We start from the raw sequence: 12,380 nt of genomic DNA, 5'->3' as shown, positions 1-12,380 counted from the left end.
TGGGTATAGTATTATACGCATTATTGATTTGTAATGTAATTAGTTAGAGAGGACAATACTAAAATTGAGGGGAATGAAATGAAGGCCGGCCACCTCTATTATCCATATGTTGTGTTTACTTTACACAGATCCATTTTGGCCATAAATTAAATTAAATTTGCCTTTTTCTTTTTATTAATAGTTATTAGTGTAATAGTGTCCCGTCTCCTCTCTCCTCACTCACTCACTCACTCACTCTCTCCCCTATAAAAGGGACTAACATGGTTGTGTAGAAGAGGTATCATTAGTAGTAGAAAGTAGTGGTGATGATGATAGAGATAGGAGTGGTGGTGGTGGTGGCCATTGTAGTAGTAGTATTAATGGTTATGAAGAATGTGAATTGGTGGCTGTATGAATCCAAATTGGGGGAAAAGCAGTACTCTCTGCCACCAGGTGACATGGGATGGCCCTTCATTGGCAATATGTGGTCCTTCCTCAGAGCTTTCAAGTCCTCTGATCCTGATTCCTTCCTCTCCGCTTTTGTCTCCAGGTTCCGATCTTATTGCTTATTAAAAATATAACTATTTATATGTCTTCTGCTATCAGTTTAAGCTTTTAAGAGAAGGGATTCGTTGCGACAATCTTATTACATGCTGGGTATAGTTTTAATTTGTATGTATGTATGCTTTGAAACTGGATGTTAGGTTCTAGCTAGTAGTAAGTCTAGGCTTAAGGCATGTTTGGTTTGAAAATCTAGATTATAATAATTTAATGAAAAAGTTACAAGGGCAAAGGCCTTTTTTCTTTCATAAACTATGATTTAATCATGCATTTAGTTGTATGGTTCCACAGCTTTGTTGTGTTGAGCAAATTAAAGCTGCTAGATAACATGCTTTTTCACTTTATTTCTTAAGATGGCAGAAAAGCTTGGAGTATTGTGAAATTACCATAAACCTATGTGCATGTATATCTTTCTAGATTGACTTTTTTTTCCCAAAAACAACTTCCATACACTTAATATTATACCTTCATTTATTTATTTTTTTTACCTTTTCTTTGACTCAGATTATAATGTTGGAATTAAAATAAATAAATAAAAGATACACAGACAGAGGAGCAACACTTATATTACATCAGAGAAAAAAGAAGAGCCGCACTTATTTGTCATTTTCCTCGTCACTTAACACTTTGATTCTATGTTGTGGCATAGAATCCACCATATGTCAACAACACTATACTCCTACTTTCACCTTAATTACTTTATTGCTTTTAATTAATTATTTATGTACATTTTTTATTCACGTTATATAGGAATTTTTAAAAAATATATATTTTTTACTTTATTCGAAATTTCACAGTATAAAAAAACTTAATCATTTATTTTAGATTTAAAATTTATTTATTTATTCTTTAGTCATATATTACATATAAAAATATATTTAAGTTTCATAAATTTAAACTAGATAAATTTTAATATAAAAAGAAATCATACTGCATAATTATAAAAAATTAACCATTTGTATAAAAATATAGAATAATTTTATTTATAATCAAATTTCCCAATCGATATGATTAAACTAGATTCGTATTTATAATCAGACTTTACAAAAAAAAAATCAGTTACACAAAGCTTTTTGTTTTAAAAGAATACTTGACTTTCACATTCACTAATTGAATAATCATTTACTTACTTTTTTTTATTTTTCGAAAAATATTAAAATGAAAAGATATTCCATTTTTAAGTTTTGATGTCCGGACGCGTACGTCAGGTTGTGCAGTGTGGGCCTCCCGTTATTTGGAATTGCTTAGGCCCTATTCTTTTTTTTTTTTTGGTTTTTAGTTTCTTGTGGTTTAGGGCCTGTCACATTATTGTCTTAACTTTTGAGATTTTATGGATTAATTTGAGATAATATAAGTTAATTATGGTCGACCGGTTAGCTCATCACTCGCAAGTGTCGAGGATTTAAATCTTGTCTTGTGCATGTAACAATCTATTAACCAACAATAGATTTTTAAATAAAGTTTAAATTTGTCATAATTTTTTTATTTTTTTTGTATGATATACGTAATTTAAATATATGTGATTTTTTTCTAAAAAAAGTAACAAATAAAAATTTATTTAACTAATTTTATTATTGGGATAATTGAATTTCTCGGGTATTTAACATATTTTCTTCTTTTAAGTTTTAGTCATTATTCACTAAAAAAGTTACCTACCTAAATATATGATTACCTAATATTGGATATTTTAAAAAGGAAAAAGTCTAGGGAGTTACCAACTTTATTAAATTCTGACTAGCATGTATCCAGCAAAACAAAAATGAGTAATCCCACACCATTGAATGAAATCTCACACCATTAAAAATATTATCGATAACTACTTGATGACTATAAATTACAAAAGTTGCTGACCTCTAGCACTCAATCCAAAGCAAAAGGTTATATGTTTATATTTGTATAATTTTTTAATATAATTAATAATTAATAAATGTTTTAGATATATTATAAATCCATAAAAGTGTAGAAATTAGGGATTAAAATTCTGAAAGTGAAATTCATTTAAAATTGAAAATAGAGTGCATTGCATGTGAATCGAGTCCAAAAAACAATTGAAGGGAAGTAGACATGTTACTTTATCATTCTAAACGAAATCTTATTCAGAAAGATCAATTTTCCATAATGGATAGTAATGTTATGTTACATGGCATAAAGTTCTTCACTATTATGTGCTCTTCTGTCATATTCCGTAGGAATAGTTTTCTCTTTTTTAGAAAAAGTGGAGAATAATTATAATTCATGAAGCTTGAGGGGAGCAATGTTTTCAGTACCATTTGGCAGTGCTACCAATTTGAATCTGAACATATCTTTTGGTCATGCATTATTTGTTAAAACTTAAAACCTTATATCAATTGAGTTTTTACTTTTATTTTTATTTTTTAAAAATTGAGTGAAAGAAATTCAAGAAACCAAAAAGGAAATGAAGTACAAAATGATGATGGAGACAGTATGGGTCTATTAAGAAGATCTCACTTTGACCACCAAAAACAAATAGCTCATTTAAAAAATAATTTATTTATTTATTTATTTATTGAAGTATTGTGTATGTTATAACTCGCTGTGGTTGAAGAATATTATGGGCAGTGACTCAGTGATGCACTAGGAAGAAGCATCAAAGTATATTAGTATAAAGTTTCTATATACGTCATGGTTTATTTTTATCTAATTATTAAAAAAGGTTAAATAATTAATTTTAAATTTAAAAATATAAAAAAAAATAAATCTTTAAAAGTTATTATAAAAAATAAGTTAAACAAAAATTACACACTAAATAAAAGACACGGTAGAATTAATCTTATTTATAATATGATGATACAAAATTCAAATGATTCACCTTCTTATTAGTATAAGTGATGAAAACTCTATGTTGATATTGACTTTTGATTGGAAATGATGATAAACAAAAATCCGTTAGAATTAAAATAAATTTAACTTAATTGGTTTACACTTGATGTCTTTGAAAAAAATCCTGGCTTCATATTTTATAGAGATAACGTTGGGATAAAGATTTTTACATGAAATTCAATCAAATCTGAATATATAAATACATAAAATCCCTTTAAAAATTTTCATATCTTGAAAGATCCTCCTTTTCTTTGTTTTTATGCAGCTGTTGGTGGATCACATAGTGTTATGTTTTATCTTTTTTGGATAATAATGATTTTCTTTGTTCTGTTTGTTCTTTTTCTGCATCACACCCCAAAAGTAGAAACCTCTTGTCCTTGGTACAACTGGTAGTAGGGATATCAAAATAATTTTGATAAGTTAACCTAAGAACACTAACTATGAAATGTCATTGATAAGGCTTAATATAATTACAATCAAACAATATAAATATGAAAAAAACAAGTTAATTATGTAAAATTGTACCAAAAGTATATTATTGCATTATCTTGGTCTGCTACCATGTGACACTAATATAGGACTATTTGTGTTTGAACTTTAATACTCCATGTATATTCAATAACTAACATTTTTATGTTCCAATTAAAAATAAAATATGCACAGATTTGGAAAAACTGGAATGTACAAGGCCTTGATGTTTGGGAACCCAAGTGTGATTGTGACAACACCAGAAACATGCAAAAGGGTGTTAACAGATGATGAAAAATTCAAACCAGGTTGGCCTAGATCAACCATTGAGCTTGTTGGCAAGAAGTCATTCATTTCGATGGCGTATGAAGAACACAAGCGCCTCCGGCGCCTCACATCTTCGTCCATCAATGGCATGGAGGCGCTGTCGCTTTACTTGACATACATTGAAAAAAATGTGATAAGTTCTTTGGAGAAATGGACCAAAATGGGACAAATTGAGTTCTTAACTGAGATAAGGAAGCTTACATTTAAGATCATAATGCATATTTTCCTAAGCAATGAAAGTGAACCTATTATGGAAGCATTGGAAAGGGAATACACTGCTCTTAACTATGGAGTTAGAGCCATGAAGATTAATATTCCTGGATTTGCATACCATAAAGCATTCAAGGTAATTGTTATTATGTTCTTCTAATTTGAATGAAATAAAGCACTGCCACAACAGTTTCAAAAAGGTTAATGGTTAAAGCTATTTGAAAATATTTAGTTACCAACTTCTCATGTTAACAACTTTATTTGTTAAAGATAGTGTATGTTAATGAAGCTGATTAGAAAGATAGTCAAGATAATTTATATAATTCATTGGAAAATGAGAATACTTTTGCTCAGTCTATGGAAGATAAAGAAGATAATCTTTTTCTTTTTTTAAACCTTTTTGGTTTCTAATCAAGCATAATAGAGGGTAGTTTTACTTATTTATTATTATTGTGCACATTCTTCAAATCAAGTTAAAGTTTGTCTATGCAAGATTCAGATTGTAACAGAATGTAGCACTATCAAAAACGAATTTAATTAGAATACTGGAAGTATGAAGAAACAAAAAAATGAACACTGTCACATTAGCTATTATCATAGATTTTAACTCTCACTACTTGAATAGTTATACAAATAAGATAATCTAATTTCACAGACAATGTAAAAAGTTTTATATATATTGTCAATGTATCAAAGTTAAACTCATTCAAAACGCGACATTTTATCGTCATTTAAGGGGGTTTTATTTTTCAGGCTAGAAAAAATCTGTTGTCTGTATTTCAATCTATTGTGGATGAGAGAAGGAAATTAAGGAAGGAATGTTCACCTATGAAAGCCAAGGATATGATGGATTCTCTGCTAGATGTTGAAGATGACAATGGAAGAAAGTTGAGTGATGAAGAAATCATTGATGTCATGCTGATGTACTTGAATGCTGGCCATGAATCTTCAGGACATATTACTATGTGGGCAACCTATTTCCTCCAAAAGCACCCTGAATATTTCCAAAAGGCTAAGGTTTCTGCTTGCTTAATGAATTTTTCATATCCATATGGTTCATTTCGAATTAGAGTTTAATTTTAATGCGCTGATCCTCGAATAGGAAGAGCAAGAGGAAATCGTAAGGAGAAGACCTTCTACACAAAAAGGGTTAACACTGAGGGAAATTAGACAGATGGATTTTCTCTACAAGGTAGATTATTTGTTGACTGTTGATTTCGTCGTCTTAATTTCAAATGAAAATATGTTGTTGTTAATTTCGTTTTATTATGCATTCGCCTAGGTGATTGATGAAACAATGCGTGTGATTACATTCTCACTGGTGGTTTTTAGGGAGGCGAAATCCGATGTCGTTATGAATGGTTAGTCCATGTTCTTGTTAGTTGTTAATACTAGTTTCTTCTAATATCACAAAAATTTGCTGTCAAAACATAAAAAGGAAAAGAAGAAGAAGAAAGAGTACTAATAACTCTATATGGAATTTGGATGAACACACACAGGTTACACCATTCCAAAAGGTTGGAAAGCTCTTGTGTGGTTCAGATCAGTTCATCTTGATCCTGAGATATATCCTAATCCAAAGGAATTTAATCCCCACAGATGGGATAATGTAAGTTACATAAAACTCTATGTTCTTCAATTCTTGTCTGAATTGAGTTTGTTCCATGTCATATTATTTAACTTCGAATTTTTTTTTTTTTAAATAGAATGAACATAAGGCTGGAGAATTCCTTCCCTTTGGAGCAGGAAGTAGACTCTGTCCTGGGAATGATCTTGCTAAGATGGAAATAGCAGTTTTTCTTCACCATTTCCTTCTTAATTACCAGTCAGTAATTCTTAGAATTTAATTTGTATGTACTGAATTTGATTATATATTATATTTCTAATAACTACTTTTCTGTTTTCATATATGCAACAGATTTGAACAGCTTAATCCTAAATGCCCTGTGAGATACCTACCTCATACAAGGCCAATGGACAATTGCTTGGGAAGGTTAAAGAAATGTTCAACATCAACCTAAAATGGAAGAACATAGAATGCATGTGACATGACCATGGCTATTTGTAGTGTGAAAATTCATCTTCATGTTTGCCCTCAGATAAATCCACAAGTCCAAAACTACTTTGAGCTGAGATATCATAGTAGAAGGAGGGAGGAGAATTTCACAATCTACACACATGTAAGAAATAAGAAAATTTATGAAAGTTCCATCTATCATCATCATTTATGCACTAGTTAGTAATATATGTGGTCCATCTAGGTGACTGCAAATGTTCTGAAAAAATGGACACATGTAATTTTAGTTTCACTAGCTACTCATAGAAAGGAATTGAGTATAGTTTCTTTCTATGGTTCTCATTTGCATATTTCTTCTTGGTGCATGAAATTCATTAATCTAAAGTTGTAAACTATAGCCCAACATTTTTAATGTAATGGGTAATGGGTTGGTGGTGACTTAGTCTTTTTAAGTTAAAATCACTATAATTATTTATAGAGAATAAGTGAAGTTCAATAATAATTCTCAGACAAGTCATCTAAAATCTTGACATCATTATTTTCCCAACTTAGTATTGATGTCCTTGTTTCTCAAGAATGATTACTCATTTCATGGTTTTTCCGGGAAGTTAAAAAAGTGACAATTAAACTACCCCTTCCACAAAAGGTTCAATCCTCTTAGATAATATTAAGAGCATTACCCAATTCAGTTCATAATTTCATATGTATGAATGCGGAAAATGGGGCAAAGAAGTCCACTAAAATAAATGTCCTTAGTAACTAAAGTGAGGAAACAAGAAAATATTTGCATGTGAATTATAATTTCAGTTTATTTGATGTATAGTTAAGCATACATGTATTTACCGAACTAAAGTTATAGAAATTGTGAATAGGCACAGATACAAACTTACAGTGTCTGAAGTCTAAACTATGGCCAGTGTGCTTATCATTAGTAGAATATAAAGTTATAAACAGGGTAGATGCTATTAGCACCCTTTTTTAAAATAAAAATACTATTTAACCATTTTATATTTCAATTAAAATGATTCAATTATTTTATTTTATATTACAAACTTTATCGTCAAGGGGATTTCCTAAAGACACCCAAAAAAGAAACCAAGGATGATATGACCTTCAAATTTGTGACTATATTAAATAAAGTTCGACAGCAATTAGAATGTACGTGGGATTGGTAGGGGAATGTGGGGACTGAACCTCCAACATAAACCACACACTCCTAATAAGAGGGAGTTGTCTTCCACCAATTTAAGGAATATGGTAATAATAAATTCATATAAATATCTTGTTTGTTTTCCTTTAATTGGAAAGTAAAAGACAGCTGGTTCCAACAGAAATCACAAAGCAGTCAACACTTCCAACAACATGGAGATTATATTTCAGTCTTGCTTTTCCACTTAACACGGGTTAAACATATGTCAAATAATGAACTAAGAAAGCTGTGATGTTATTTGAAAAAATATCAACAGATTCCCATACACCTAAAATCTGCTTTCTACAAATGTTGCATACAATGGATCAACCATTATGCAACAATGACGGGAACAACAGCTCTGAAGAAATTACATGAAAGATTTAAGAGATGTTTCTATCTACAATAAGGATTTTCAAGATCCAAAAAAAAAAAAAAAAAAAAAAAGTGTAAGATATAGACAATGCCCAGCAGAAGATAAATATGTATCTGGCTGTCAGTCCTACTGAGTGCCATGGTAGATCGCTCTTCACGTCAATTCTTCAACTTCGATTAAGCATGGATCATCTACAAATTTAAATATGTAAAATGAATTAAAGCACAAAATTTATGTACAATGTCTCCAAAATGATAAATCCTCCATAACTAGATCACATATTTGAGACACTGTCCCTCCCTTGGATCCAGGTTAAGATGACATTTGCTAGGCATATTTAAACATAAAGCTCTAATTTTAAATTATTTTTCCCCAAGTTTTCATACAAAAATAATATTCTAAAATCTAAATGTTTTAGCGGATGTATTAGAGTATCTCAAAAGAAGAGGAAAAATAATGAGTTTTACCATCTTTGGGGTGTTTCGACCCTTCAGTGTTTTCATAGCAGCATCTGCAAAAGCTTGTGCCGCTTCTGCATCAGCTTCTGCTGCCTCTGCCTCTCTTGCTGCCTCTTCAGCTTCTGCTATGGCAGCTTCTGCTTCTGCAACTGCTCGAGCAGCAACTGCAGCTGCCTCTTGTGCAGACATCGACCTTATCTTTGCTAATTCTAAATCTACCTGAGACTTCGTAAGGACATTGGTCTCTTCCTTGTCACCTCTCAAAGAGGCTTTCTGCCTCCCATCCATTAACAAGCTTGAACTTCTTCTTCTGTCAGAATATGCTGGCGTAGGTGCAATCCTATATCTGCGTTTTACCTGAAATATCAACTCACCCACTAAGATCTCTGGTTGAAAATATTAAACATAACTGCGACAAAATGAAAAGTATAGCATCCAGATTCCAGAATAGTGGATTCCTGAAAATAATACAACAAACAATTGCTTCTTATTCATAGCAGAAAACCAAGAAATCTTGCACAAGTCCATGCATGAATTCACAGTTAAAAGTCGCATGTAGATGCCCAAAAGGGCAAAATCCCATTCAATTTACTCAACTGGCAGCTGTATGTAAGCAAAGCAATATAACAATAAATAAGAGGAACAGCAACTGCGACAACAACTGATATCAAGGACATGAACTAGGTAAAATTCAGAGGCTTGGCATCCAAGCCTACATTTTGTAATTTCTCATTTTAGCAGAACTGTAATATGTAACTCGGTGGACACTGGGTAAAAGTATTCATAGTAGGACACTAGGTGGCCTACATTTCAGTTTGACATTTCTCCATGAACAAGCGACTAAAATTAGGGAGCTAGGTAGAAAATTGCAGGTTAGAATTACAATCGACACTTTTTCTTCTCTCAATCTTACCCACATTCTGCTTTTGTCAAAAAAAAAATTACAATTTGCACCTTCCTTTCGTGAATGTAAATGCATAATATCGTGCATTAAAAACAAAACCAATATTAGTCACCAGGTGAATAAAAATGCATTGATTGTTTCATATTCAAGTCATCCAAATATTGTCCACAACAGATGGATATGAGATACCTTGATCAGCTTTCCACATGCTGTCAAATACTTTAACTTTGCTGACAACAACCTTTTGAAGTCAGGTGGTGCCCAATATTGGTCCTACATATTACAATCCAATGACATTTAACTAATATGGAAACAAAAAGAATATAATATCTCATGAAATGTAAAACACAGTAGTATCATACAAAACAGATCCTATGATAATTTATAAGTTAATAACAAACACGAGGATTTCACAATTAACAAACAGGGTTAACGTCATTGCTCAACCACATAAGGTTCGGTGAATGGAGAGTTCAAACGGTGTCACATTTTTTAGGCATCATTTCCACCACAAAGCATATTGATGATTCCAATTTCAAAGATGCCTAATCGGTAACCAAGAAGAAAAAGGGAAAACAACCAATCCCACTAAGGGATATATATATATATATATATATATGAATTTAACAGTCAATCATCTAGTCTAAAACTAATAAATTGAATCATATATACATCAAATAGAAAAGTTTGAAGCCATAAATCATATACATATCACAATAATAATCACAAAACACTTAGACTGAACAAAATAAAAAGGCACTTAAAACAGTATAGAAATTCTTATCCAATTAACACAAACTAAAAGCCCTTCCATTCTTCCACAAGGAGGATTAGAGAAGAATTTTAAGACAATAAGAACATACATATTAAGAGGAATAACTAGAGTGAGAAGGAATATAGAGAATTGTACGGTATTTTCAATTTCCAACTCATAATAATGAGACTGCCTAACATATCAGGGCCAAGAAAACCACATTAGCCAAATTTTGTGACTGAAAACAGATCTTGTCTATAATCATAAATTAATTACATGAACCAAAAAATCATCCCAAAATAAAAAAAAAAAGAATAAAAAGTAGAACAGGGATTATACTTCAAAATAAGAATAATACCTCTATGAAAGCTGCAATAGTTGTCTTATTAGAACCACCAGTTTCCTTCAAGGTAGTTATTGCCTCCATTATAAGGTTATCCAATCTGTAAAATTTAAACATGATATTCATAAACAGATACCATTAACAATTGCGCATACAACTTGTCAACTGCAACTACTAAAGTTCCACTTTTTTTTGCAAACCAGGTAGAGAAATTATAGTGAAATGTTTTAACAAATTTGAAACAAAATAGAGAGTCCAACCTTACAATAGACCTTTTTGGACCAGAAAATGGCACCACATCTCTGGAAGCTTGAATAGGCTTAACATCAACAATATCTTCATCACTTGGAGTAAAAGGAGCGACAGCAAAAGGGTTCTCGTCATGTTTTGGGGCTTGATGCACCCTTCTGATAGCCAACCTAGACTTTTCCCTAGAACTCCATCCATTTGCCATCACACTCAGATTTCTCCATTTATCCTATCCAGTATAGCCCATATCAGCACCACACATATAAGTCAATTTGTATAATAACATTGCGAACATAGCGGAAATGGATATTGTCACTCCTATTTTGATAATGCTACTCTTCTTTTTGTAAATACATGCAAACATACAATGTGCAAAAATCATGCGTGAAGAAGTGGTATTATCAAAAATAGGAGTGGCAATAACATTTCCCTAACATAGATAGTCCAATACAAATTCATTATGATATGTATAAAATTTTGCACTTCTTGAAAGTATGACCTTCAACTTTGAGAAATAAAGCACCAACAAAAACAAAAGTACCAAGATACAGACCTTGAGATCCACATTGGACCGCAGATACAAAACACCACTAAATTCTGGATCCTTGAGTATTGTACGCCATTTACCAACCCCATGCTTGACAACTCCAGCTTTAAGAGCTGCTTCCTCTTCAGATGTCCATTTCTGCTTAGGAGCACCCATCAGGAGTAGCAGAGAACTACTCTCTTGGCTGCAAGGGTACGTTTTACAAATATTAAATCCACCTTAAATATCAAAAACACAAGTTTTCAGAATCTAAAACTGTAGAAACTCTAACTGCAAAACATTTCCTATCCAATAATGAATCTTAAAATGTTCTTAACTATAAATACATAATTTTATAATTAAACTTCAACTTTGGGGGCATGGCTTAAGAATCACTCATCATCCTAATAATAGCATAAAACACATGCCCAAGGTACTTACTCAACCAAAAATTATAGATCCAGCTTCAAAGCTTTTAAACCACATCCAATTCTTCAATTCCACAAGCTCCGAAACATTCAATTTCACGAACAACATGTTTTACCAAACCATCCAACAAGATCGTGCTAACAAATAGAACTACCCTAATGCTCGATTCATAATTTCATTTCTAGAACAACAATACCAGAACCAGAGAACATCAATGCAAACGAAAACCAGTTCCGAATCAAATAACAGACCTAAGAATTGATCATCATCGGAAAAAGAAGAACCCGATCACAAAAGCGTTAAGCATGATTTACACAACAAATATATAGAAAGAGGTTATGATGTAAAAAAAAAAACCCTAATCGGAGAGAGAGAGAGAGAGAGAGAGAGAACCTCAATTGGGGAAGAAAGTGATGAAGAAGAAAGAGAAGGTGAAAGAAAGAGGCGTTAGGGTCGCCAGTTTGGTGTGAAATTGCATATCCTTCTCAGCCACTCGACTCTCGTCCCGCGCCAGACGCCTCAGCCCTCAACCGCGGACACACGACCAACTTCTACATTCAACTCACCTTTCTATCTTCTTGTCTTTTATCATTTTCAATAAATAAATCATTTTTAGTAATAATAAGGACTTTGGATGTTATTTTAGAAAATATTTTTTTAATAATTAAAAAAATATTTTATAAAAATAAAAATAATTTTATATTTAAATATTTTATATAAAAAAATTTATTTATTAATTATATTTAAAT

The 12,380-nt window shown here is 31.6% G+C and overlaps 2 protein-coding genes across 4 annotated transcripts; one reads left to right on the top strand and one right to left on the bottom strand.

The window, feature by feature from the left end:
- The first annotated feature begins 235 nt into the window (after positions 1 to 235).
- LOC107483271 (ent-kaurenoic acid oxidase 1) lies at positions 236 to 6,745 on the top strand. Its single transcript, XM_016103901.3, has 8 exons — positions 236 to 529; positions 4,045 to 4,522; positions 5,140 to 5,403; positions 5,489 to 5,578; positions 5,669 to 5,747; positions 5,886 to 5,995; positions 6,093 to 6,211; positions 6,305 to 6,745. The coding sequence occupies exons 1-8, from the start codon at positions 306 to 308 to the stop codon at positions 6,405 to 6,407; spliced, it is 1,467 nt and encodes a 488-aa protein (XP_015959387.1). The 5' UTR covers positions 236 to 305; the 3' UTR covers positions 6,408 to 6,745.
- Positions 6,746 to 7,826: 1,081 nt separating this feature from the next.
- On the bottom strand, positions 7,827 to 12,205 carry LOC107483272 (telomere repeat-binding factor 1). Of its 3 annotated transcripts, none has more exons than XM_016103902.3 (7): positions 12,025 to 12,205; positions 11,230 to 11,407; positions 10,688 to 10,905; positions 10,443 to 10,527; positions 9,520 to 9,603; positions 8,436 to 8,783; positions 7,827 to 8,159 (listed from the first exon to the last, which is right to left on the bottom strand). In XM_016103902.3, exons 2-7 carry the CDS (start codon positions 11,377 to 11,379, stop codon positions 8,145 to 8,147), a joined length of 900 nt encoding a protein of 299 aa, XP_015959388.1. In that variant the 5' UTR covers positions 11,380 to 11,407; positions 12,025 to 12,205; the 3' UTR covers positions 7,827 to 8,144. The 3 variants fall into 3 exon arrangements, with proteins under 3 accessions (XP_015959388.1, XP_015959389.1, XP_020995704.1); XM_016103903.3 differs by lacking the exon at positions 12,025 to 12,205 and adding an exon at positions 11,644 to 11,894; XM_021140045.2 differs by lacking the exon at positions 9,520 to 9,603.
- Between the last annotated feature and the right edge of the window lie 175 nt (positions 12,206 to 12,380).

Source organism: Arachis duranensis, chromosome 4 (genome assembly GCF_000817695.3).
Source record: "Arachis duranensis cultivar V14167 chromosome 4, aradu.V14167.gnm2.J7QH, whole genome shotgun sequence".
NCBI lineage: Eukaryota > Viridiplantae > Streptophyta > Magnoliopsida > Fabales > Fabaceae > Arachis > Arachis duranensis.
The sequence above is the reverse complement of the archived record's forward strand: the minus strand, read 5'-3'. Positions and strand labels throughout refer to the sequence as shown.